This window comes from Hemicordylus capensis, chromosome 4, assembly GCF_027244095.1.
Source record: "Hemicordylus capensis ecotype Gifberg chromosome 4, rHemCap1.1.pri, whole genome shotgun sequence".
In the NCBI taxonomy this organism is placed as follows: domain Eukaryota; kingdom Metazoa; phylum Chordata; class Lepidosauria; order Squamata; family Cordylidae; genus Hemicordylus; species Hemicordylus capensis.
The window spans coordinates 139,967,337-139,992,766 of NC_069660.1; the positions used below are offsets into that span (position 1 = coordinate 139,967,337).

General features: G+C 43.5%; 1 protein-coding gene across 6 annotated transcripts in view; it reads right to left on the reverse strand.

Moving 5' to 3' along the window:
* Positions 1–25,430, reverse strand: part of CRB1 (crumbs cell polarity complex component 1) — a 196,531-nt gene that overhangs the window by 41,194 nt on the left and 129,907 nt on the right. For 5 of the 6 annotated variants that reach the window (XR_008306783.1, XM_053248737.1, XM_053248736.1 and 2 more), the window contains 3 exons: positions 16,603–17,156; positions 13,011–13,176; positions 1,840–2,746 (listed from right to left, as the gene is read on the reverse strand). Coding sequence is in view for 5 of the 6 variants with exons in the window: in XM_053248737.1 (XP_053104712.1) it covers positions 1,840–2,746; positions 13,011–13,176; positions 16,603–17,156 (1,627 nt within the window). In the remaining variant the exon portion in view is untranslated. The remainder of the gene's footprint in view (positions 1–1,839; positions 2,747–13,010; positions 13,177–16,602; positions 17,157–25,430) is intronic. The other variant, XM_053248739.1, reaches the window with a different exon arrangement.

The window sequence follows — 25,430 nt, forward strand, 5'->3', positions numbered from 1 at the left end:
TTTGGGAGAGGAGGGGTAAACACTGTCTGAATTTTATTTTATTTTTTAAAAAACCAAACAGTTCCAGAATGACATGTTGAAAGAGTTCCGCTTCTAGTTTATGCCAGGCTGGTTCACATATTATACATATGGGATATAGCACTGGGTTGTTTTTTTTACATGTTGCTCTCATTACGAAAATCTAAATAAAACATAACATTGCAATTTCAGTCGTAAAAAACGATTTATGTAATTACTCAAAAAAACAATAGGGTGACCAAAAAACTGTAATGAAATTTATTTGTCTGAAAGGGAAATGAAACAGTGTTCCCACCGTGATCTGCTCTGCAACAACCAGCACTGTAGCTTTGGAATGGCTTTTAAAAGACCTGACCATACATTAGATGGAAATACAGCAAATCTCCAAGGGCTATTCTGTTTTCCAGTGAAGCTTTGAGCACGAAGGAGCAGCAGAGTGCGTGTATGCACGTGTGTGCGCACACACACACACACACACAAGCATGCATGCTTAATTGCTGACTATTTCCCCACTGCAAATCAGACGCCCAAACCAAGTAGTTGGAGCCCTTTGTGGTTCTGGATGCATGCTTGCTGTGGTTCTGGATGTATGCCTGCTCTCACAAACACATTATGAACCCTTTAAGTAGGGGAGAAGAAGCTAGGAAAGCAATTTGGAGTGGGGAAATGGCTGGCAGAGAAAGGACTAAGCATTCCCTTCCAATGCTGCTTTTCAGTTCAAAATGGCTCCCGCAAAGCTGCTTTTCTTTACAAAAAGTGGCTGTCAGGGACATGCAGTTTGCTCTTTCTCTGCAACATGCCTAGGTGGCAGCAATCTTTTGTGATGAGCTGTCTCCACTTTCATTTGGTAGAATGAACAAATTGCTAAAGCAATCAAATCTGTTTTTGAATTTACTAGATGGTATTGACTAATTGAATTTACTAGTATTAATTAATTAATTAATTAATTAATTACATTTAGATCCCGCTCTTCCTCCAAGGAGCCCAGAGCAGTGTACTACATACTTAAGTTTCTCCTCACAACAACCCTGTGAAGTAGGCTAGGCTGAAAGAGAAGTGACTGGCCCAGAGTCACCCAGCAAGTATCATGGCTGAATGGGGATTTGAACTCGGGTCTCCCCCGTCCTAGTCCAGCACTCTAACCACTACACGACACTGGTTCATTTAGTACAGGCCTGCTCAACTTTGGCCCTCCTGCAGATGTTGGCCTACAATTCCCATAATCCCTGGCTATTGGCTGCTGTGGCTGAGAATTTTGGGAGTTGTAGTCCAAAAACAGCTGGGGGGCCTAAGTTGAGCGGGCCTGATTTAGTAGAATGAACAAATTGCTAAAGCAATCAAATCTGTTTTTAAATTTACTAGATGGTATTGACTAATTGAATTTACTAGTGTGGTATTAGCCACTGCTTTCACATATTCTGGTGTTTATATCCAACAGAGAATGTGTAAAACTGCATTCATTGCTTATTTCCAGTCCCATTCCCCCACCTCTCTCTGTTGTTCGATCCTCTTGGTACTCCTTTCTCCTCACTGTGTCCTTCACAGATCAAATTTAAATTGTAAGCTCACAAACCTGTTTCCTCCTCTTATGTTAATCTGTAATTTGCAGTCTGTATTGAGGGCCATATATAAATATCCAATTACAAATAGGAATGTATAGAATAGACACCCACATTACCTGATTTCCTGACAATGCAATTCTCAGTAGTGCAATTGCTAATCAGGGGTTTGTTCAGTACTTAATCACTGTATCACTTCAGAACTCAAAGCTGAGCGCTATTGGTGGTGGATAAATGTCTCCATCAGGGTTCATTACAGTACCTGCAAAACCTTCCGGTGAAATTGCCAGGGCATAGGCAGGAATAGCCATTAACTCCATCTATACAGGTGGCCCCATTTGCACACAGATGGCCAAGGCAGTCATCTATGTCTTCTTCGCACTTCGCTCCTGTGTATCCAGGATCACATAAACATTTGTATGATGCAATTCCATCACTGCAGTTTCCATGCACGCAAGGGCTGGATGCACATTCATCAACATTGGTTTCACAGTGGGTTCCGGTCCATCCCTCGCTACATGTGCAACTGTAATAATGGTAGGAGTCTTCACACATGCCCTCATGCATGCAAGGGTTTGGGCTGCAGGCATCCAACTGAGGGCAGCCAGTGACAACGGGATTGGCAGAGATCTTGAGGAATTGCTCTTCTTGTGGTTTCTTAGTATGGACATCTGTGTTTTCAAAATAGGAGAGATGGATGCCACTGATTTCAACAGTGCTCATGCACCCTTTTAGTCCATCCAGGTTGTCAAAAGCTTTGTCAGCCAAATAGATATCTGTGTCTTCTCTCAGGAAGTTGAGGTTTCCTGTGGCAACCATACTTGTTACGCTGTCTTTCTCATCGTCTATATCAATGTGCCACCGTGAAGACTGAGACAACGGCTCAGTCATAGAGAGGCTCACCTGGTGCCACTTCCCATCATTCACTGGCTGGGAGCTAGACAGGTTCAGTGTGTAGAAGCTGTTGCCACTTTGCAGCTGAAGCACTAACTTGGTATTTTGGATGCTGACGGTGATGAACTCTGGCTCCTTCTCTGCATAAAGCAGGATCACATCTGAATCTCTGGTCCGAAAGCCAAAGGCTATATCGGTGAGATCTCTCTTGATCTGCCCATTGCTTCTATAAAATATCGCGCTGCTTCTGCCACTAAATATTGCATTGGCAATACCTGGGTAGAGACAGCAGAAGTCATTAAGTGTGTATGCGCTGTGCACTAGCCTTTGTAATGCACACTGGATTTTACATTGATCTCAGCATAGCATTTGCTTATTTAAAATATTTACAAGCTGTTTTTCTCTTTAAAAGACTATTCAAACACAATAACTGCAGCGGAATAATAAATAATTAAGTTCTTTTTTAAAAAAAAAAACAACCCTTCAAACCAGAAGCAGAGAGTAATTTAAACAATAACATTAAAATTCAAAACAGCAGCAGCAAAAAAACAAAATTACAAAAACCTTAAGAACTATTAAAAGCTGTTTAGAGCCCTGTTGCACCAGTAGGGTTTAACTTGTCTCCAGAATGACAAAAGAGCGGTTGCTGTAGCACATTCTATAAACGGCACCACTGCAGAAAGGGATCTCTCTCCAGTAGCCACCCACTTGGTTTTTGTTGGAGATGGAGTTCCAGTCCATCGACCTTTTGCACCAACTATCTTAATGGCCACTAGGGGCATTGGGAGTAGAGACAGTGAGTAAGGGTCTCCCTATCTGTCCCTGCTCTATGACCCCTGATTTGACACTTCAGCATTTCCCGTGCTGAGTCACAATCCTTCCTTTCTTCCTAGAGAGCAGATAGAACAATAAGAACATAAGAACAGCCCTGCTGGATCAGGCCCAAGACCCATCTAGTCCAGCATCCTGTTTCTCACAGTGGCCCACCATATGCCGCTGGAAGCCACAGACAGGAGTTGAGGGCATGCCCTCTCTCCTGCTGTTACTCCCCTGCAACTGGTACTCAGAGGCATTCTGCCGCTGAGGCTGGAGGTGGACTATAGCCCTCTGACTAGTAGCCATTGATAGACCTCTCCTCCATCAAGTTATCCAAACCCTTCTTAAAGCCATCCAGGTTGCTGGCTGTCACCACATCTTGTGGCAGAGAATTCCACAAGTGGATTATGCATTGTGTGAAAAAGTACTTCCATTTGTTGGTCCTAGATTTCCCAGCAATCAATTTCATGGGATGACCCCTGGTTCTAGTGTTATGTGAGAGGGTGAAGAATTTTTCTCTATCCACTTTCTCCACACCGTGCATGATTCTATAGACCTCTATCATGTCTCCCCACAGTCATCTTTTTTCTGAACTAAAAAGCCCCAGGTGGTGTAGCCTTGGCCCTATCCACCACCAGCACAGTTCCTCTAGTGACTGTTGCTGGTGTCTATTTTATGTTTCTTTTTAGATTGTGAGCCCTTTGGGGACAGGGTTCCATCATATTTGTTTGTTATTTCTCCGTGTAAACCGCCCTGAGCCATTTTTGGAAGGGCGGTATAGAAATTGAATGAATGAATGAATAAATAAATAAATAAATAAGAAAGGTGCTCTAGGCCCCTGATCATCTTGGTTGCCCTCTTCTGCACCTTTTCCAGCTCTACAATGTCCTTTTTTAGATATGGTGACCAGAATTGTACGCAGCACTCCAAGTGTGATCGCATCATAGTTTTGTATAAGGGCATTATAATATTAGTTGGGAGACTACTCTGTGAAGAGCAGACGCAGCTGAGGAGGTGAGCAAGCTTTTCTAAACATCTAGCCTTTCCCCCCTTCAAACTAACTAACAAGAAGAGGGGAGATTTTCAGGGGCTGGTTTCTCTTTAAGGGATAAGTCTTAGTCTTTGTGTGTGTGTTATTTGCCAGGGCTAGCATTTGCCAGGACTAGCAAACTCCATTGTTTTCGTTTGTCCCTGCCTGGAGGGGGTGAAGTCAGCTAGGGCTGGGGGAGGCCCCACATTCCTTTGACATTCCTTTGACTCACATCCTGTGTCTCAGTTGGAAGACTACGCTCTACATAAGAGGTGAAGGCCCGAGAGCATAGCAAACAGAGAATAGCGAACAGGGATAGCAAACAGGATGTAGGTGTTTTGCAGCAGTTTAGAGGGAAGTGTGCGGGGGAGCCTGGAACAAGCCCCTGTGATCACAAGTTGCCCGGTGGAGAAGAGAGCGTAAGTACAAATCCCTCCCTCATATCTCTCATATTCTTGGGAAAGGCTGTTTGGACAGTTAAATAGCTGACCATTACAGCTGAGACCTATCCTTCTAATAAACTATCTAATAAACAGATAATAATAAACAGATAATACATGACTGCTAATAAACTATCTCTAAATACTGTAAACAGCCAACAAAAACAGTATGAAGATAGAAAGCAGGGGAAGGGGCACTTCCCAGTGTATTGCACAGAGTGCCACATGTATGCCTATTTACTCCATGGGCAGAAGTCATGGGTGTGTGCTCAGTGCAAGGAGCTCCTGGCTCTCAGGGAACAAATTCGTTCCCTTGAGGCCAAGGTGGCAGATCTGGAGAATCTCAGAGAGACAGAGAGGCATGTGGACGAGACCTTTGGGGTTGTGAAAGAGGCATCCCATTCCAGGGCTGGTAGCTCCTCTGCTTTCAGGGAGAATTAAGGTCTCAGGCAAGAAGGACATCGGTTTTAGGAAGCGGGAAATGCTCCTTTAGAAGGGACCCCTTCCATGGATGATGAGCCCATATCCTCTTGCACAGGGGATACTCCTCTGGGGGGTGGGGGCCTCCTTGTAGTGAGTGATTCGATCATTAGAGGTATAGAGAGATGGGTTTGTGATCCATGTGTTGAACGCAAGGTGACTTGCCTGCCTGGTGTGAAGGTAGCGGACATCACGCAGCATCTAGATAGGCTCTTAGGCAGTGCTGGGGAGGAGACAGCTGTCGTGGTGCACATCGGCACCAACAATGTGGGGAAATGTAGTCAGGAGGTCTTGGAAGCCAAATTTAGGCTGATAGATAGCGTATGCCCCCAAGGTAGCATTCTCAGAAATGCTACCTGTTCCCCACACAGGTACAGTAAGACAGGCAGAGCTGAGGGGTTTCAATGCGTGGATGAGACATTGGTGCTGGGAGGAGGGGTTTAGATTTGTTAGGTACTGGGATACATTTTGGGGAAAGCAAGGCCTGTACAAAAGGGACAGGCTGCACTTGAACCAAGATGGAACCAGACTGCTGGTGCTTAAAATAAAAAAGGTTGCAGAGCAGCTTTTAAAATGATGCCTGGGGAACAGCTGACGGGAGCTGGGCAGTATCTGGTTTGGCAAAAGCCATCCTTTAAAGTGTGAGGGTGCGAAGAATTCAGATAAAACAGCAGGGCAGAGCAGAACCACATAGAGAGCAGTCAGGAGGCTGTGCTAGCTGGCCAAAGAGTCAAAAGAAAGATAGCATACATCAGGTGAGAGATTCAGCGTATAGGTGCTTATATGCCAATGCCAGAAGCCTCCGAGCCAAGATGGGTGAGCTGGAGTGCTTAGTAACAATCTCTCTCCCTCCTTACCTACTCATTATGTAGTCCTTTAGATTAGGATTAGGACTTTCCTATCCAAATGTACTTAACCAATAAATACTTAGTATTTAGTTCTACAAGGATCTCCATGTGTTTTCTCTAAATAGCTGCAACTACTAAATACATCCTCTGCTACCTACTCTGGAACTGGAGTGTGTGCTCTCTTCCTTAGAGCTCTGCTGGCACTGTGGGTAAAATTAACAACCCCCAACAGTTTTACCAGATGGGGGCAGATGAAGAAGGACTTCTGATACACATCTTAACATTTGGGCAGTTTCATACAGGGAAATGATGGTTCCTCTCAAGTTATTTAGGGCGTAAAGGGTAAGAGCAGCAGCAGCATAGATTACTGTAAGGGTCCTCTCTTTGGCATGTGCTTGACAGTGGGGGGGAAATGTATCACACACCTTGCATGCAGAAGACCCCAAATTAATCACTGACATCTCCAAGTTTAAATAAAGGATCTCAAGTGGGAAGGATCCCTGCCTGGTACCAGCTGTGTTGGAGCTAGGACCCTGGCAGCAGCCGCTCTCAGCTGTAATGTTTCATAGTGACTACAGGGGGTGGAGGGGTCACGGACAAAAGTGCTGGACTCTTCCCCTCTTTGTTCGGTGTTAGTCTCCATTTTGTCTCTCAAGAGATGGCTGTTTGTTTTGCTCTCTCTCTTCAGCCATGAGCGACAGCTGAAATTAAGCTGCAGGCTTTTTCACATTTGTCTGTAACCTTTTCTTTAAATAAATCCTCGTAGTTCTTCAATCCTAAAGGACTGTCTCAAGGCCTCTTGCTTTGCTGCTTTCTCACTAACCTGGTTTTGCTCTGCTTTTAGGGGAAAGAACTGCCGTTCTTCCCCTAGACACTGATCTCTTTAGAGCAGCTGCTGTGCTCAGTGTGGTTGCTCCTTCCCCCAGCTCACTGCCAGAAATGGCAGCAGGCTGGGGTAAGCCTTTTAACCCGGTGGCAATCGCCTAGACAATTGCCTGCTGAGGTTAAACAAAATGCTGGCTTAAAAAGTGGGGCTAGTACAGTTTGGAGCATCCGGGATCCTCCCCCCCCCCCCACTTGCAGCGCTCCAGATGACATGAGCCGCCTGGGGTGACCCAGGTGGCTGTGTTGTGAGAACAGCCTCACTGTGTTTCCGATTTCCTTAGCTCTTTGAAGAAGTGCAGGAGCACTACTTCAAATATTTGCAGTCTTGCACAAAAGTGAAAGACTGCTTGTGCTTCACTACAAGCCCACATCAGCACAGGACAGATGGCAGCCCCTGTGTTTTGTTGGGCTGGATGTCAGTCAGTATTCCAGGGAACGCTGCAATTCCACAGAAGCCTCTTAACTGTGGCAAATCAATAATGGCAGACAAGGTGCCCTAGAAGGCATTGCGCACCAGTAGGGATCTTCCTTTGCAATGCGCAGAGGAGTGGTGGGTGTGCCGTAGTTTGCACTCTCAGTCAGAGGTGCACTTAGTTAATTTTGGAGTGTGGACCTAAAGGCCTTTGGAGCGCCACTCTCCCCCCCTGCCCCCGCAAGTTAAGAATCATCCCCCTACAAAACACACACACACACACGGTGACAAACACCGAATTTTTAACGCATGGGTTCTTGAAGGCACAAACAGCAACTGAACACACAAGAATATAAAACAGGTATATTTCTGCAAAGATGCATTAGCAGAAACATTTCAACCTGCAACTTATAGCATATTCTCATCCCACATATTTTTTTCCTAAAGCACCCAGCACAGTTCATAGTCACACTCGTCTGCCCAGCGCAGTACGGGCCAGCGGTGACCACACCAACCAGGACTAAAGGGGATTTGGGGGGCCCTGTGGAGGCCCTGGACTTTGGCCCTGAAGTCCAGAGGTAGGAGTGCCACTGTTCTCAATGCCTGTAGAGCAATAATCAGGCCTAATACACATCAGGCCTAATACAATCTGCATGAACTGATGGTGCATCCTAGAAGAGGTCCCCGATCCTTCTTCTTCAACAAACAGGAGTCCTCCTGTCAGTGGTGCTCTTACCCCTGAACTTCGGGGCCAAAGTCTAGGGCCTCCACACCCACTAAAGGTAAAGTGTGCTGCCGAGTCAGTGTCGACTCCTGGCACTCATAGAGCCCTGTGTTTTTCTTTGGTAGAATACAGGACGGGTTTACCATTGCCTCCTCCTGCACAGTATGAGATGATGCCATTCAGCATCTTCCTATATCGCTGCTGCCCAATATAGGTGTTTCCCATAGTCTAGGAAAAATACCAGCGGGGATTCAAACCGGCAACCTCTTGCTCCCTAGGCAAGTCATTTCCCTGCTGAGCCATTACCCCCTGGAGCCCCCCCAAATCCTCTTTAGACTGTCCCAGGTCACATGGTTGCTGCTGGCCTGCACTACGCTGGGTAGCCGAGTGTGATTATGACCTGTGCCAGGTGCTTTAGAGTGGGGACAGAAAAATGTGGGATGGGAATACAGTATGCTAAGTTAACGTGTTGAAATGTTTCTGCTACTGCATATTTGCATAAATATACCCAACATGTTAAGAATACTGTCTTTGTCACTGTGTGTGTGCGCGCGCACACGCGTGCGTGCGTAGGGGGGTGATGCTTAACTTGCAATGGAAGGGGGACCTCCAGTGGGGGGCGGGGGCTCCAAGGGCCTTTAGGTCCAGGCTCCAAAACTGCACCTCTGCCTCTTGTGGCAGAGATGTTCCTTGGCAGACAAGTAGTCATGCCAAAGTGCTCGGATGGTTGAAACTCATTCACTAAATAGCACTAAAATAGCAGTTCACAATATAACTGAGAATTACAGTATGGAACCAGTTCCAGTGCAAAAACAATAAAACACACAGGTGTATATCTGATGACGAGTGTACATAAGTTCATATAACATGGTAGGTGAAAAGTCGCATCTATTGTAAAGGTTCCATGAGAAATATAAGCCAATGCTTTTTTCTTTTCAAATTAAACACATCCTATTCGTTTGTATGTGTGCTCCTTATGCATTTCTCCATTTTCCCCCTAACTAAATACTTAGGAATTAGATAGTAAACATACCCATTTACAGCAGCTTGCAAATAGAATAACATACAAACAAGCCTGGTAAAGCTAAGCAGATTCAATCAGCAATCATAAAGCACTAAATATTTAAACACCAGTCTCCCAGTGATCACTTGAAAAAACAAGAGCTCAGCTAAAGCACAAAAAGGAATTGGCCACACAGGTCTTCCTTTTCCTTAATAAGGGTGCTATCACCAAAAACGCCCTAGTCTGGATATTCTTTTGTTGCACCTTAAAGAGGGCTTAAAGGTAAAGTGTGCTGTCGAGTCGGTGTACATTAATTTGCATTAATTTACGTACATTACACGCATACATTAATTTGCATTCTGCAAGGACAAGTGCATGCTACTGGACTTGGCTCGCTCTGTGCTAGTGTGCTGGCCTTTATTGTGAGGTAAATCTCATGTATGAGGTAAAACTGTGTGTTAAAATACAATGAATTCAGCTATCTGTGCTATCTATCCATAGCCATTTTGAGGTATACCTTGTTCCCTCTGTTTTTGGGAGAGACATACCAATGCCCTGATTTATCTAGAAATTAGGATGTCTTGAAACAAATTCCATGTTTGTGAGCAAGTACCCTAAAGGTAAAGTATGTCGTCGAGTCGGTTTTGACTCATGGCGACCACAGAGCCCTGTGGTTGTCTTTGGTAGAATACAGGAGGGGTTTTCCATTGCCATCTCCCGCATAGTATGAGATGATGCCTTTCAGCATCTTCCTTCATCACTGTTACCCGACATAGGTGTTTCCCATAGTCTGGGGAACCATACCAGCAGGGATCCAAACCGCCAACCTCTGGCTTGCTAGTCAAATCATTTCCCCACTATGCCATTAGGTGGCTTCTTAAAGAAGGCCTACACAGATTATTTTAAGGCTCTGGGAGTGTGCGTGGAGACATACGGGTGGTGGGGAGTGCTCCTTCAAACACTTTATGCAGACCACCTTCTGTTTTCTTTGTACTAAGAAGCTTTGCTGTTCTTCTTACTCTAAGTGACCATTCATTTGTTAAACCACCTGGCATACTGACAGTTATATGCACTATTTGTTACTATCCTAAAAGCTCTGACCTTCTAATGGCCATTGTGATTACAAGACTTTAAAACGTGCCACATGATTCACTTAAAGAAACCTGAAAGTGATTAGCATTCAAATGTATCTTGTCTGGAAGGCCTTGGCAGGAAGAGATAGAAGAGGAGCAGGGGACAGCTAAGGACAGTCTAGGATTAACCTTCTTATCTTATTGCACTGTAAAATAAGGGTCATCCTGGCCCTGAGAAAAGCAGTGGCTGATTTTAGAGCCTTGACAACTAGATACAAATAATACCTGAAGAGTAAGGTACTTTCTCCCCCACCCCCCCATCACCGCACCACACTCACACACACACTAGAGAGCACCCAACAGATGGAGGTAAGGATCAGATACAAACTGGCGGATAGGACTGCCATCAGAGCTACATAGTGCACTTGGAAATAGAGCTCTCATCCCACTGCTGCTGCAGTGCAAACAGAAACGAGCATTTCCGTCCACTATGTAGAATGATCGAGTGCAGATTTTACCATGTGTGTTATATCTGGGTTATGGGATGCAATCATCCTGAAGTAAATTCCAGAGCTTGCATTGCTTTTAAAGGGCTAATATTCTGTATGGAATTTTAACAGTACGTGGCATAGTAGCTCTATTACTTTCTGAGTCTTGGAAAAGAAGATTGTTTGGTTAGTAATAATTCCACTGATTTAATGAGCCATTCACAGTTTCACTGTGACGTCCTCAGTGGCTAGCCATGCCCCCGCATCAGATGCCAGATGCGGGGGGCGTGGTCTGGCTCCCGAATGGAGCCGCGCAGCTCTGTTTGGGAGTTAGGGCCAGGTCGGCGCTGCATTTGCAGTGCGGCCAGGAGTGGCTCTTCCCTGCCTTAAAAGCAGGGAAGAGCTGCTCCTGGCCGCGCTGCAAACGCAGTGCCGGCCATTTAATTCCCAAACAGGACCACGCGGCCCCACTTGGGAGCTAAACCAGCACCTCCACCCCACGTTGGATGTCAGATGTGGGGGGGGGCCTGTCTGGGGCCGCACTCGTGGCCCCTGATTGGCAGTGGCCCAGGTTCTTTGAACCCGTTTGCCCAATGGTGGCTCCACCCCTGAATGCCCTGTTTTGTTGTAAACTGCCCAGAGACTTGCATTTTGGGTGGTGTACAAATATGCTAAATAAATAAATAAACCAATAAATAGTACAACATGAAACAATATTGGCCACTGATGTCAAATGTTTGAATCAGGTGTCTCTCTTTGTTATCCCTTGTAACATCCCAGTTTCTCTTGGGGAGAAAACAGATGCAAAATGGGGGTGTACAAGCCTCAGATGCAGCATAACCAGCCAAACATAATGAAGATTAAAAGGAGTCTTAGCCATGTGGCAGTAGTACCAAAAGCCTGTTGCTGTCATTAAAATATATACCAGGCATCCACTGCAGGACTGGGGAGGGGGAGAACCCTCAATTTATTGAAGGGCTTAAAAAAAAATCTTTAAATCATGCGGCTATGCTGTGGGGACTGAGCATGTAAGCTGGTATTTTGTATTTGTTTCAGGATACATATCATCCCAGAAACTTTGGGAAACATTTTTAAAACTATTGAGAAACTACAACCAATGCAAAGTATGTAGATTATGTCCCAGCCACTAGTCAAAACATGCCCACCACAGCTATAACACAATTAGAAGTAGTTTCCCTTTCCAAGTAGGAATCAGATTTTCTCTGGTTTTGGCCCACCTTTTTTTTTCCTTAACAAGTTAAGAGGAGACTTAATAAGACACCTAAAGTGATTAGCAAATATTAAAACATCCAAAGGTAACTTGTCTCCTCACAGCAGTGGGGATTTGTAGACTAATTAAATGGAACCCATGTTCCTTTCAACTTGTGGTTGGTATGGGAGAATATGGGATATAGCTTTGTTGGCAAAACTTTTATGTGATTATTTTCTTTTTAAAAACCACTTGATGAAACACCTGTAGATACATTTGTGGGAATATGGGTGGCTTCACACATCATGCTGAACAGCACCATAGTCCAAAGGACACACATGCATCTGTCTTAGGTGTCGGGAAGGATATGCCAACACTGGGTGTGTTATCCGAACCTGTCGGTATATTCTACCCTACTTACGATCTGGAAAGCAACATCTGTCTCTCATTTCAGATCTCCGTAGATGTTGAGTTCTGGACTGTAAATAGGGTAGAATATATGCTGAAATTGGTGGGCTCAGACCACATACCCCAAGTTGGCAACACCAGAAGTTGGGTGTGCATGTGTTCCCAGGGCTCTGGCAGTTGTGCCAGACTCAAAGTTTGGCGTGATGTGTGAGTCTGAGTCTGTTTATTAGATATTGGAATAATCATGGTGACCAGAAAGAGGACTAATCAACTGTGACGCCCCATTTGTGGAATTTGCTGTCTAGAGGAACGCACTTAGCACCTATGGTGTTATCTGCTGGCTTTAGCTGCTGTGATTCTTTTTTTTTTAAGTTATAAACCACCTTGGAAAAAATTATTTGAAAGACAGCAAATAAATGTCTGGAATAAACAAACACGCAAGCAATATACTTGGGTCTTTCCCCCTTTATGTTATGTTAAATGCATGCGATTGCTCAAAAGCTCACATTTAGTGAAATTCATTTGCCCTTTGAATTGTATTTGATAGCAGGGATTACATTTTTCTATCAACATTATATTATCAACATTAATATGAAGTAAACAGACACCCAAGCTCATCACGAGGACCTCGAACATTCAGTTTCATCTGAAACACTTGTGAAAACTGACATGGAATTGTTTTCATTCACCAAAGGTAACAGGAATTATGGACAAATACTTGCATTCAAATCCTTGATGTACCACCTGGCATTGGGTTCCATGGGGGCATGGACTCAGTTCGCACCATTTCACTTCCTCACAAGCTTTCCCAGCTGTATTTGGTGGACAGCTGCAAGTGAAGTCATCCCAGATCGAATAGCAAACACCGTCATTTTGGCAGGGGTAGGACTAAACAGAGAAGACAGAGGTGAGCAAGTATCTTCATATTTACTAACAAGGAAAAATATTGTGTTTCACTGATTTTAATGGGCTTTTAGCTGGATTGGTGGCCAATAAAGTTTCGCTTGTCTGGGAAATCTGCTGATGGTAGAGGTGAAGCAGGAATATGGGGGTGATTAATATAGCATATTTCTCATGGGTTAATTACAAGTAGTACCTGAGTAACTGGATGCTTTATATTACAACTATAATCTGGAGCTATTTGCTTTGCAAAACACTTATCTGTAAGGGCCCAGTCTTTTATGATGGTAAGCCAGGGCTGCTCAACTTCAGCCCTCCTGCAGATGTTAGCCCACAGCTCCCACAATCCGTGGCTATTGGCCCCTGTAGCTGGGGATTATGGGAGTTGTAGTCCAAAAACAGCTGAAGGGCTGAAGTTGAGCAACCCTGTTGTAAACAGTGTGGCCTGTATTGATCAGGATGCGGTGGGGTGCTATTCCTGTCTTGTAGAAAGATATTGGATGATAGTCTTTTTATTTTTCCAGATCTAGGACTACGATGTTATCACATTATTATCTTGACATACTAGACGATAACTTACATTTCTTGCGTTCTTAAACAGATCATGTGACTGACCTTTAGGGATACCAACAGATTAAAAAAGAGATGATTGATGGGAGATGAGATGAAAAGGATGAAAGCAGGGTCTAAAGAAAAACCTTTGCTGGAAGATATCAAATAGGAATTAAAAACATTTTTACAAACAGGCAGCAAAGACTAAGGTTGTTCTCACGTCCAGCTCTACCCAGGTAGGGCTGCCCTAGCCCAGGTAGAGCTACTTGTGAGAAGCACCTTGATCAGTCCCAATCCTGGCACTCATCTACTAGGTAGCCCAGGTTTGGTACCTGGGCTAAAAGTGAGGTAAGAGAGCATGTGTGTGCCCTCATACCTCACACCCTGCTGGTGTGGATGATTGGGCTGCTGGCAACTCCTCCTGGGTTGCTGGCAGCCATTTTGAACATATAGACCAGGGGGAGGAATGACTCGGCCTCAGGGATTCCCACAATACACTACGTGAGCCATGCATTGCATTGTGAGATTGCTGAAGGCTGGGTGTCTTCCTCCCGGCATCTCTCTCACTACGCTGCTTGCTGCTGCAGCGATTGTGTGGGAGTGTGGTGTGGCGAGCAGGGCAACAGCAGCAGTCATATGGGGGAATGTAGGACTGATCCTGCCTTCCCCCAGCCCTCCCTGGCCCTGGGACAAATGGTCATGAGAATGACCTCTCCAAGTCCCATTTCCTCAGGATTTGTGCAGCTGGATCGCCCCAGCCTCGTAATCCTGGAAGCACCTACCAATTCCTTATGCAGACAAATTCAGTTCTAAGCATGAGCAGTGGGGGAGCTGATGAGTCAAGGTTAGGACTTCTGATCTATTTGCACTTCTGTATATGGTTACAGCAGTGCTTTTAAAATGTCCGAATCAGCCATTGTCTCATTTGTTTCAATTGGCTTAGTCATGTCTAACTAGTCGGGATGCTGCCTGTTATTTTCCTGTGAGATTGCTACTACTACACTATAGATCAGGAATGGCCAGCGGGCAGTCTGTAGAATGGATCTGGTCCTAAAGCGTCCTCCAGACATTTCCCCTGCAGAGCAGTTTTGTTTTAAACTTGCTAACTGTAGATTGGATCAGTGTTACCCAGAAATAGTCCTTTATAAAAATCCCTTATAGAAAATGTTCAATAGAGGCACGATTATTCCAGCTAAGGAATATTAAGCATGTATAAACTAACAACATAACAAAGGTTGATCTTGTTGGTAATGGAATGGCAACAAAAAGAGAGAACGTATCTCAAGATGCTTGTAAATATCTGCTGTTTATTTTATTGAAAGCCCAATGTGTTTCAGCCAAAAAGGCCCGCTTCAGGGGCAAGTATATTGTTTGACAATCCTACTAGAGATTTCTGTGAAAAATACTCCTTTCTTACTTGAAGCAAACAAAGACGGCCTTTTTGGCTGAAATACACTGGGCTTTCAATAAAATAGATGGTATCAAAATGTACAAGCATCTTCAGAGGTGTTCTCTCTTTTTGCTGGTATTTTGTAGATGTTTCTTGGCTTTCTTTTTCTTTTTTCTTTTTGCTTTGTGTTATGGTATGGGCCAGTAGTCTGGCTGTTTCAACCAACCAGCAGTTTTAAGAGGCAAAGCAGTAAAGCTAGAGGAGGTGGATTTAGAGGAAGCAGGGCCCAATACAAAGGGAAAGGAGGCTTGTTGTTAATGATCTTAGTCTGGTTGAGACAGTGCAAGCATTAGGAGTAGGACTGCGAGTGAAGACTGCAAATTATTATCTCAGTTCCTATTCATATGATCCTAGCTAGTCTTTTTCCCCTCTCCATTATTTATCACTGAGGACTATTTCAAGTGTAAGTGGTGAGTTTCATGTGTGATTGAGCCATCACAGATCAAACATCACAGACAGCACTTTTGTATCATCATACCTTTGGATGGAACCCATTCGTACATTCACTTGTGAGTCATCAAGTCATAAGTGATGTGCTTTCATGTATGAACAAGCTCAAATTTCTCAGAGCAGCTGTAGGCATATAATGGAAGAGGGGCCCGGGGCATCTTATAAGTGGAGCTGGTATACTTCCTTGAGGCTACATAGGCTAGGAGAAGTGAACATGAGTACCAAAAGAAACTAAAATGCCAAAGTATTTTCATAAGGTATGATAGTATCTTTTAAAAGTGAAATCAGAGCAAGTGAAGAGGAGTGTGACATGATTATCATTGAAAACTTTAAAAATAATAAATAGTAATTTAAATAATTAAATGTTTTACACACAGTGCAACCCATAACATGTTTCAAAAACCTGATACAATCATTTATATGCAATCCATAAAGGATTTAAAAAAATAAATCTATTACTTTTATACTGGGTAAAGTAAGGAATATGGGGAAGACCATATGATTTATTGTAGATTCAGTCCACACAGAGTCTGCCTTTGTGCGGTAATCTAACATTCCTCTATTCTTTAAAATTTTATGGGTCTCATTGCCAGATCCGATGTACATAGCATGCCATATGATTAGCCTGTTCTGAAAGTCTGGTTTTACAGTAATTATGAGAATATTTTGGTTTGAAAAGTACAGCGAGTTCAAGTTGCCCTTAATGAATAGCAGGTTTCCTAGCTGGTTATCATTACCTTGCCATTTAGGGGCTGTTTCCAGCCCCCCAGATGTTTTGTGGTATCGGCGCCCACAAATTGCAAGGCTGCTTGGCAAAATCTGATCTTACCTGCCTGTTTTAGATATATACTTTCAGAATAAGATATTCTTACTGTCACATGCTGTTTTGGAGCACTTGTGGTTCAAAAGGGAAGCCCTTGTTGCAAACATGGAAACGGCACTTTGAGAAACAGCATCCTTACCTTGCAGAGGTTGTCTCCAGTGCAGCCTGGGGCGATGTTGATCAGCGTTCTGTTGCTGATGACAGAATTCGATGAAGGAGTGACAGGGAAGAATTCCAGTGGTTGGTTGCTCAGTCTTAAATCTTGGATACAGCCTTTGAAATATCCACCATTTACATTGGTTTCTTGTTCATCTGGTAATCCTCCAATATAGAGAATATCCCCACTCTGGATGTTTATTGCTGGAGTAGAAATGTAACCCAGATTTTGAGATGACTGGAATAATTCAGTCTTGTTTGCATCTGTTTTTACAGATATTAAATAGAAATTTCCATCATTCACAGTCTGTGTTCCTAGGATTTTGTTGGAATTTTGATCTGACATCATGAGTTTCCCATTTTCCAACTGGACCTTTAGATATAGGGATGCACTTTTTTCCAGAAAAAATAACAAGCCAGAAGGTTTGCGTGTTCGGACAAACATTGATACAGTAACACTTTCATGGCTACTACCCTCCAGAGGAAAAGCAGCATATCCCACAGATTCCTCATGTCCAAATCTTCCTGGAATGTATTCTTGAGTGCACATGACAAAAAGAAAGAGAGAAAATGATATATCTTTAAGGTGGAAGAATAAACATGGCACAGAAAGATGAAGCATGTCTTGGGTCTAAACTAGGGATGCTGATGAACCTCTTCAAGCACAGACTTGGGAAATAATTTTAAAATGAACATCTTAAAGAATAGGCAAGCTTTTCAAATCCTGATATTCTTCTCTTTTCACCACACCTGTTCCTCAACCCTGCCATGTCCCTATACTCCAAGCATTCCTCCAAGCATCCTCCCCGCCAAAACGTACCCCCACAAACAACACTTGTTCTTGGGACCAGCAGGAGTGACAAAGTGGGGAGGGGTAGGTTCCTTCCCTCTTCTCCCCCCTATTGCCATGCAGCATGCCAGAAAAAGCAGAAGCAGCAGAGTCCTGGAGGTTATTTTTTCTATATTTCCTCACCTTTGTCATCCCAGTGCACTGCTCCTTAACACATCGAGGATTATGGGAAATCGGTAGTGATCCTTGGGACTTGTAGTCTTTCTAAGGGTTCCTGCAATTGATGACAAAGGGGGTGAAGAGGGGGGGAAATGCCCAGCACTGCTTCTTCTGGCATACTGCTCTGTAGCGTGTCCAGGTCAATGAGGATGTGGGAATAGGAGGGGGGAAACCTGCTCCCTACCCACTATGTGACTGCTGCTACTGCTGCTGGTCATTCCACTGCTACTTCAGGGACGATTGTTGTTTTGGAGTAGAGGTTAGTAGGGAGCATGCTTGGGGAATGTGGAGGCTGGCAGATTAGTCATTTAGTAAGGCTTAAATTGGGGGTTTTTTGGGGGGTGGTGGTGGTCGGAGATTGGATAATTTCCAAGCCAGTTCAAAGTGAACATAAGAGGGTCCTCCCATTTATACTTTAAACTTAAATACCTGTTTGCACTTCCAATGGTAAAATGAATTAGCTTCCATGTTTCTTCTCCATATAGCGGCCAGTATGTAGACCTGCCAGCTTTTGAATTCCAAGATATTGAGAGTCCTTGGGTGGGGCCAGGGGGGCAGAGTCAGGATTGTGGAGCCAGGGAAGCCAAGAGGGGCAGGGATAAGGTGTAGAAGAATCTGGCAGGGCAGGGTAAGAAGCCAAGTGACCTCCTTCCTCTGCAGCATATGTCTTGGTACAATGTTGGTGCCAGCGCTGTGGGTGATTGTACCAGAAACTAGACAGGGTATGTGTGTGTCCTCCAGCTCAGGTGAATAGCTGGTGCCAGGAGTTGAAGCCTGATGTCCAGCAAGGAGAAGATACTGCTCTGCTGACCAGGGAAGGGAAGGTTCCTGTGATGTCAGGTCTTCCCAGTCGAGGGGCTTCATGCTGCCTGCCTCATAGGGGCATAGCCCTATTCCTGTCTTTGCCTGAAGAAGGTTTGCCTGAGGCCTGAGGCCTGAGCACACAATCCCAAGTAACACACTAAAGCAGATCCTTGCCTCCTAACATTAGGTTTCTGGTTCTAGCCTCAGAGCCCCTAACCTTTCTTCCTTAAGCCAAACTGAGATATTTGCTGTGCAAGCACCTTGTGGTATGTTGGAAGTGAACTGCTTTGGACAAGTTGGCAGACAGCCCCACTATGCTATAGGGCACTGGACTACAAGGCTTTTGTTTTAATCTAAGACTGTGATCCTATTATTTGGGGGTTAAATGCTTAACCACTTAATGCCCTCATGTCCCTGACCTGTATGTTGCACTTACAATCTCTCTTTGCCCCTGAGTGAGAATAGAAGGATAAGTAAGTCTCACAGAAACACATACAGGCAACTATTATTATTATTATTATTATTACTATTATTTTACATTTATATCCTGCTCTTACTCCAAGGAGCCCAGAGCGGTGTACTACATACTTAACTTTCTCCTCACAACAACCCTGTGAAGTAGGTTAGGCTGAGAGAGAAGTGACTGGCCCAGAGTCACCCAGCAAGTCTCATGGCTGAATGGGGATTTGAACTCGGGTCTCCCCGGTCCTAGTCCAGCACTCTAACCACTACACCACGCTGGCTCCAACTATGCATCTTCTGTTCTAACGATCAAATACTTAACACTTATCCTAATTCTAGGATAATTACATAAAGGAGTGAAGAACCCAAATGAACAAACAGTTCATATGTTCATTTAGAGTTTCCTGCCATTTGTTTCATAGCATATGAAAAGAAAATCCAGTGAATCTGATTCGGTTCAATTTTTCATTCACTGTACAACAAATACATACTTCTGTATACCCAGGGTATACCCAGTGTTGATTGACCCCCAGGGCATGTTATCAAGTAGCTGATGAAAGGAAACTGAATAGATGCTTCCCATTTTCACTAGGGGGCTTGCTTTGTAGCAAATGGCTGTATGCTCAATTCAGCCATAAAACAGACTCTTTTAGTCTCAAGACATCAGACAGCAATATTGTTTCCTCTCTATCCTTTGCCTGTGCTTAGCTCTGGATGAGCCTACAGCGTGCAGGCCATGGACTGGATATGTGTGTCTTGTTTCTATTTGGGGTGTTATGCCGTTTGATGGCTGAGAGGCCCACGTTTTTTAGCTGGAATTTTTCTGGCAGCTGGTGCTGCAGTGATATTTTACTGACAGTGGCCATTGGGCAGGTGTGCTCTACATTAAAATGTCCTTCTTGTAGGAGGATTCTCATGACTAAGTATTAAGACTGCTTAACCATTTGGGTGTTCCTCCTTCCCTAATCTGCATGAACTCAGCTCAGTTTAAATGCTAGTTTTCAAAAAACAACCCAATCTTCATTGTTCAAGTAAAAGAAAACTGGCAAATTTAAAACTTCCTTACATGATTTCCCCCCTCTTCCTATCATGAGATGACACTGTAATGTTGACAGTGCTGCTAACATGTTTATGTTCACGGTGACCAGATAACTTCCAGAGATCACTACTTGGGTGTGGATTGGACAACTGATGTGGTTTATTTCTTAAGCTATCACCACACTTCCCTGACCCTGACGCCTGACAACAGTGATGTGGGAAGGAGGATCCTCATCATTCTCTCATCCTGTGTGGTAGCTCTTTACAGATGTTACTGGAGCAGCATTAGACCAGGCCTCATGCACACCAGGTGGTCCCCAGACTGCAACAGTAATTTAACAGATCAGTCTACAGCAACAAATACAAAAATATTCTAAACAATCAATTAAAAAAAATTCTAAAAAATAAATTTTAAAATAAAGTGCTTGGGATGACATGTCAAATAATGTCATATGAAGTGGCTTTAAATCAACTATCACAGCTTCCAAATTTGAACTACAGTCTTTAATGCATTACTGTTTCATAGAGCAAGCATCAACAGCATTAAACAGATTTTTAAAAAATAAAAAATAAAAAAGCTCTTCGTGAATTCCATGATCAGACTATTCTTTTCTTGAACGAAAGAAAAAATTAGCCTGAGCCCTCCACATGACAAACTGTATTGCCTGCAACATTTTATTTTAATGAAAGTATTACAGGACCCATGAAAACAGGGGTGCATTGTGGAAACCCTGACCGTCCCTCTCACTGTTACAGGCTTTGTATCTGGTTGGGTTTATTTAGTAGGGGAAAGTAAATCCCTGACTTATTCTTGAATAGACAATTTCATAAATAACATGTGAGAAATGCTTTAATTTTGTGAATGAGATTATCTTAAATGTCTTTCTTTATGTGCTTGTTAAAAACATGGCACATGTGCGTAAATCTTTTCCCCTGTGTTGAAAGGGGTGTTTTTAAGCATGAAAGGGTTTTTAACTTCTCTCTCTATTAGGGGAGTACTTGAAAGACATTTTTCATGTTGAAGCGAGAATGCTTATGATGCGGCTGAGTCTGCGAGTTGCTGGGAGAGTCGCAACATTACAAAGAATGCGCAAGGGAAGCAAGGTTAGCCTTCAAAAAGGTAGCACAGCACACATGCAGTTTTCAATTACCCGGCTTCAAAAGAAATATGGGATCTGGTCTGTGGTTTGATGGGCATTTAGCATAACCTTGGTCAATATTAACCTCTTGAGCCATTACATCTGGATGCTGATGGAAATAAATCAACATGGTTGCTTGCTTGTTACTTTTGTGTATGCAGTGCAAATGCTTCCTTATACCTCTTAGCTGTTTTTCAACTTTGCTTCATCAAAGAAGCAAGAATTTCCATAGTTATCTCCTCTTACAAAGCACACCTACTTTGAGGAATTTTCCATTATCTTGCAAACGGAAAGTGAGTGAGTGTGCATGTCTATGTCTGTCTGTATACAACATAGGTATAGATATACAGATGCAAGCTTTACTTGGAAGTTTAACCAAAACTTTAGCTGATTAATTGGTGAAAAGGACAATTTTATTTATTTATTGACTTTCCAAGTTTGTATACCATCTTTCATTTCCAAAGGAATACAAACATTTTTTTTAAAAAAACCCCACTCCAAATAAATGTTTTTAATCTGTAGTGATGCGAGTTGTTATTAATTTATTATTTTTTTAAAGTGCATGTTCCCCGCCGCCATTGGTTCACATAGCACAGCAAGTTAAAGGCATACTATTTTTAAGGCTATTTATTTTGATTTATATTTGTATTGTTTTGGTTATAGTGTGTTAGGGCTGCTTGTTAGGTGGGAGCTCTGTGCCTGGATGTTCCAGTGTTAATGGGCTTAAAATTTGGATCAAGGACGTGGCATGGGAGAAGGGAGGATATAACCATTGTGCCCAGCACCAACTCCCTGAGTTAAATTCCCCCCTGCCACCAGAAGCAAATAATGATAGCCTTTTACAATGATTAGCACCTTTTCAATGCAACCTATGCATGTTTACTTGGAAGTAAGCATAGGGGCCTTAACGCACATTCACTTGAACATATGTACAGTCATTCACAAAAAAAGCAGGTCTGTCCCCTGTTTAAGGGGATACACAGGAAACTGCCTTATACTGAATCAGACAAGGGGTCCATCTAGCTCACTATTATCTTCACAGACTGGCAGCAACTTTTCCAAGGTTTCAAGCAGGTGTCTTTCTCAATCCTATCTTGGAGATGCCAGGGGGGAATCTGGGACTTTCTGCATGCAAACATGCAGATGTTCTTCCCAGAGCAGCTCCCTAAGGGGAATATCTTACAATGCTAGCATCTCACTTCCAAATGCAAACCAGGGTGGGTCCTGCTTAGCAAAGGGGACAATTCATGCTTGCTACCATGTGTCCGGCTCCACTCACAGTCAGAAGATTGTAAGTTTAGTGTCCATGTGTCCTGGAATGTGTATGTATCAATCATACAGGGAAAAAAATATTAATTATGTTCCTGAGAATGACCTTCATTCATGAATCACGGTATTTCTAGAACTATCACTTTGGCTCATCATTGAACTGAAATGTAACTGTTCCAGGCCAAATTTGATGGAAATCTCTAACTGGATTTCCACGCTCCTTAAATTTTTGTACAAAGCAGCTGTTGGGGTATGTGTGTGGGGGTGGGTGGGTTCCAGGGTTAACCCTACCCCCAACATACCGTTCCCTTTCCCACCTAGGGATGTGCACAAAACCGGAAAACCTGGTTCAGTTCAAGTCACAGGATTTGAGACGAACCAAGTCCAGTCCAGTTTTGTGTGCACCCAAACAAGTCCTGGTTGGGCTTGAATTCAAGACCACTTTGGGGGGATTAAGGCCATACTGGTAAAGGGGAATCAGGTAAGGATTTCCCTTTACAAGGCAAGGAGAGACCAGGGGGCTTAAATAAAAAGGTCTGGGGGCAGGAGGAAGGTAAATTTTTACCTCAAATTTGCTGGCGGTTGCAGCAGATGCTCCCCCACTCCTTCCCCGCTGGAGCGGGCAGGTTGGGTTTGGGCCCAGTTTGGGCCTCTGTGTGTGCACAGAAGTTAAAAAAAATGGAGGCCTTTTTTTTTTTAACCTCCATGCACATGCAGACGTAACCCCCCACCGCCACCCTCAACCACCTCCGCATCTGCTGTCACCATTGCCAGTGTCAAATTTGAGGTAAAATGTTACTTTCCTCCCAAACTCTTTTTATTTAAAGCGCTCTGGTCCCCTCCTTTACTAGTAAAGGGGAATCCTTACCAGATTCCCCTTTACCAGTGTGCTCTGAGCTGGTTTGAGCTGAACACCTTTGAGCAGGCTGGTTAGACATTGAGCCAACTCTATGACGAACCAGTTTGCACATTCCTAACCCCACTCTAGAAGTTGCTATTTGCTTTCTTAGCAAAAATGTACAAGTATGATTATGTCTTCCCTGTGGGGCAAATACCAACTGTGGGAGACATTTTCATTAGGAAAACAGCATCAAGGAAAGATTTAACTCTTCTTCCCCAGCACCGTGCCTCAATCTGACCCCCTCCCCTGCGTGCTGGTGGCTGCTTTTTACACATATTTCATGAGAATTATGATCGTATTAGAACCCTTCAGTGTTTCATCTAATTTGTCCAGTGTAAGGCAAAAGCTTACCTCAGTAATTTGAAACTTGCCTCCATGTTGTCATTTACTTATACACAGTCACATGTGTGTGCACACGTACATTAATTTGCATTCTGCAAGGACAAGTGCATGCTCCTGGCTGCTACTGGACTTGGCTCGCTCTGTGCTAGTGTGCTGGCCTTTATTGTGAGGTAAATCTCATGTATGAGGTAAAACTGTGTGTTAAAATACAACGAATTCAGCTATCTGTGCTATCTATCCATAGCCATTTTGAGGTATACCTTGTTCCCTCTGTTTTTGGGGAGAGACATACCAATGCCCTGATTTATCTAGAAATTAGGATGCCTTGAAACAAATTCCATGTTTGTGAGCAAGTACCCTAAAGGTAAAGTGTGTCGAGTCGGTGTCGACTCCTGGTGACCACAGAGCCCTGTAGTTGTCTGTGGTAGGATACAAGTGGGGTTTACCATTGTCATCTCCCGCATAGTATGAGATGATGCCTTTCAGCATCTTCCTATTTCACGGCTGCCCAATATAGGGGTTTCCCATAGTCTGGGAAACATGAGATTCAAACTGGCAACCTCTGACTTGCTGGTCAAGTCATTTCCACACTGTGCCATTAGGTGGCTCACAAGTACCCTAACAATGTTGATATCTCTGAAGAGGTGAGTGAATTAATCAGTCAGTCATCTCCCCCTCTCCCTCTGTGCACATATATAACAAACTTCTTGAATCCAAAAATGGTAGGAAGCTGTGAACTGAGAAGAATATTGTGGTTAGCAGGGGGAAAATAAGTTTCAAATACTTTCTAATCATTCACAACAGTCCTAATGGAAGCATACGCCTTTCTGAGAGCTGGATGGTTTTAATTTTGCTTCATATAAAGGGGCAAACATATTTACCAGATGTTGTCCCCTCTTCCAAAGTTGCTTTTCAAACCTTCGGATAAATTACTGCTGAACTTCAAAGCTGTCTGCTACAATTATGGCTCCAGCAATGTCATTTTGCAATTAAAAAAGAGAGAGAGAGAGGTGCACGCTGTGAAGGGTAGCGTATGAAATGATATAGTATTTTTAAAATATTGGAATGCATTTTGAAGCTGAAACTTTCTGAACAAATGCATCCAGTAAGCCCCTTAGACCAGATATCAGCTGGTGTAAATCCACATAACTCACTAAATTCAGTGCAACTGTGCCATTTAACATCTGCAAAAGATACGGTGCTTTGGATTTAACCAAGTGTCCATAATGATTCCTTTCATGTTTTTCTCTTCCCTTTTCTATCTGGTTTCACTGTTTTAATGTGTGTATTTTTAAACTCTCCACTTTTATAAATAGATATATCTGAATGCAAAGTGTGTTTGGAAGTTGGCCAAAGTTAATCACTTTAAAGAGGAATGCTTTCCCTCTCAAATCTGACAGGATGCTTTGCTGTACAAGGTTGGGAAGCTCACGAAGACATTTATGTTATCTCAAGTCTGTGGTGCCTAATTTTTAATATAATATTGTGTTCTTACGATTTCAGGGTCAAGCTCGATGCAATGGTGGCAGACCTGCATATTAGAACTGGAGCACTACCAACTGCCCATAGAACAGGGAATTTGGAGATTTAACATGCATCATGGGCAGGTGAGAATGAAAGGCTGAATTTTTTCTCAGTCAGTGTTTTCTCACTAGAATGATTTCTCAGCTGTTTTTCTTGTGTTGGAACTTCATAACTGGTTACTGTTATGGGCTTCATAACTGGTAACTTCATAACTGGTAACTGGTGTTACCAGTACGCTGATGACACCCAAATCTACTTCTCCATGTCAACTTCTTCAGGAACTGGCATATCCTCCCTAAATGCCTGCCTGGAAGCAGTAATGG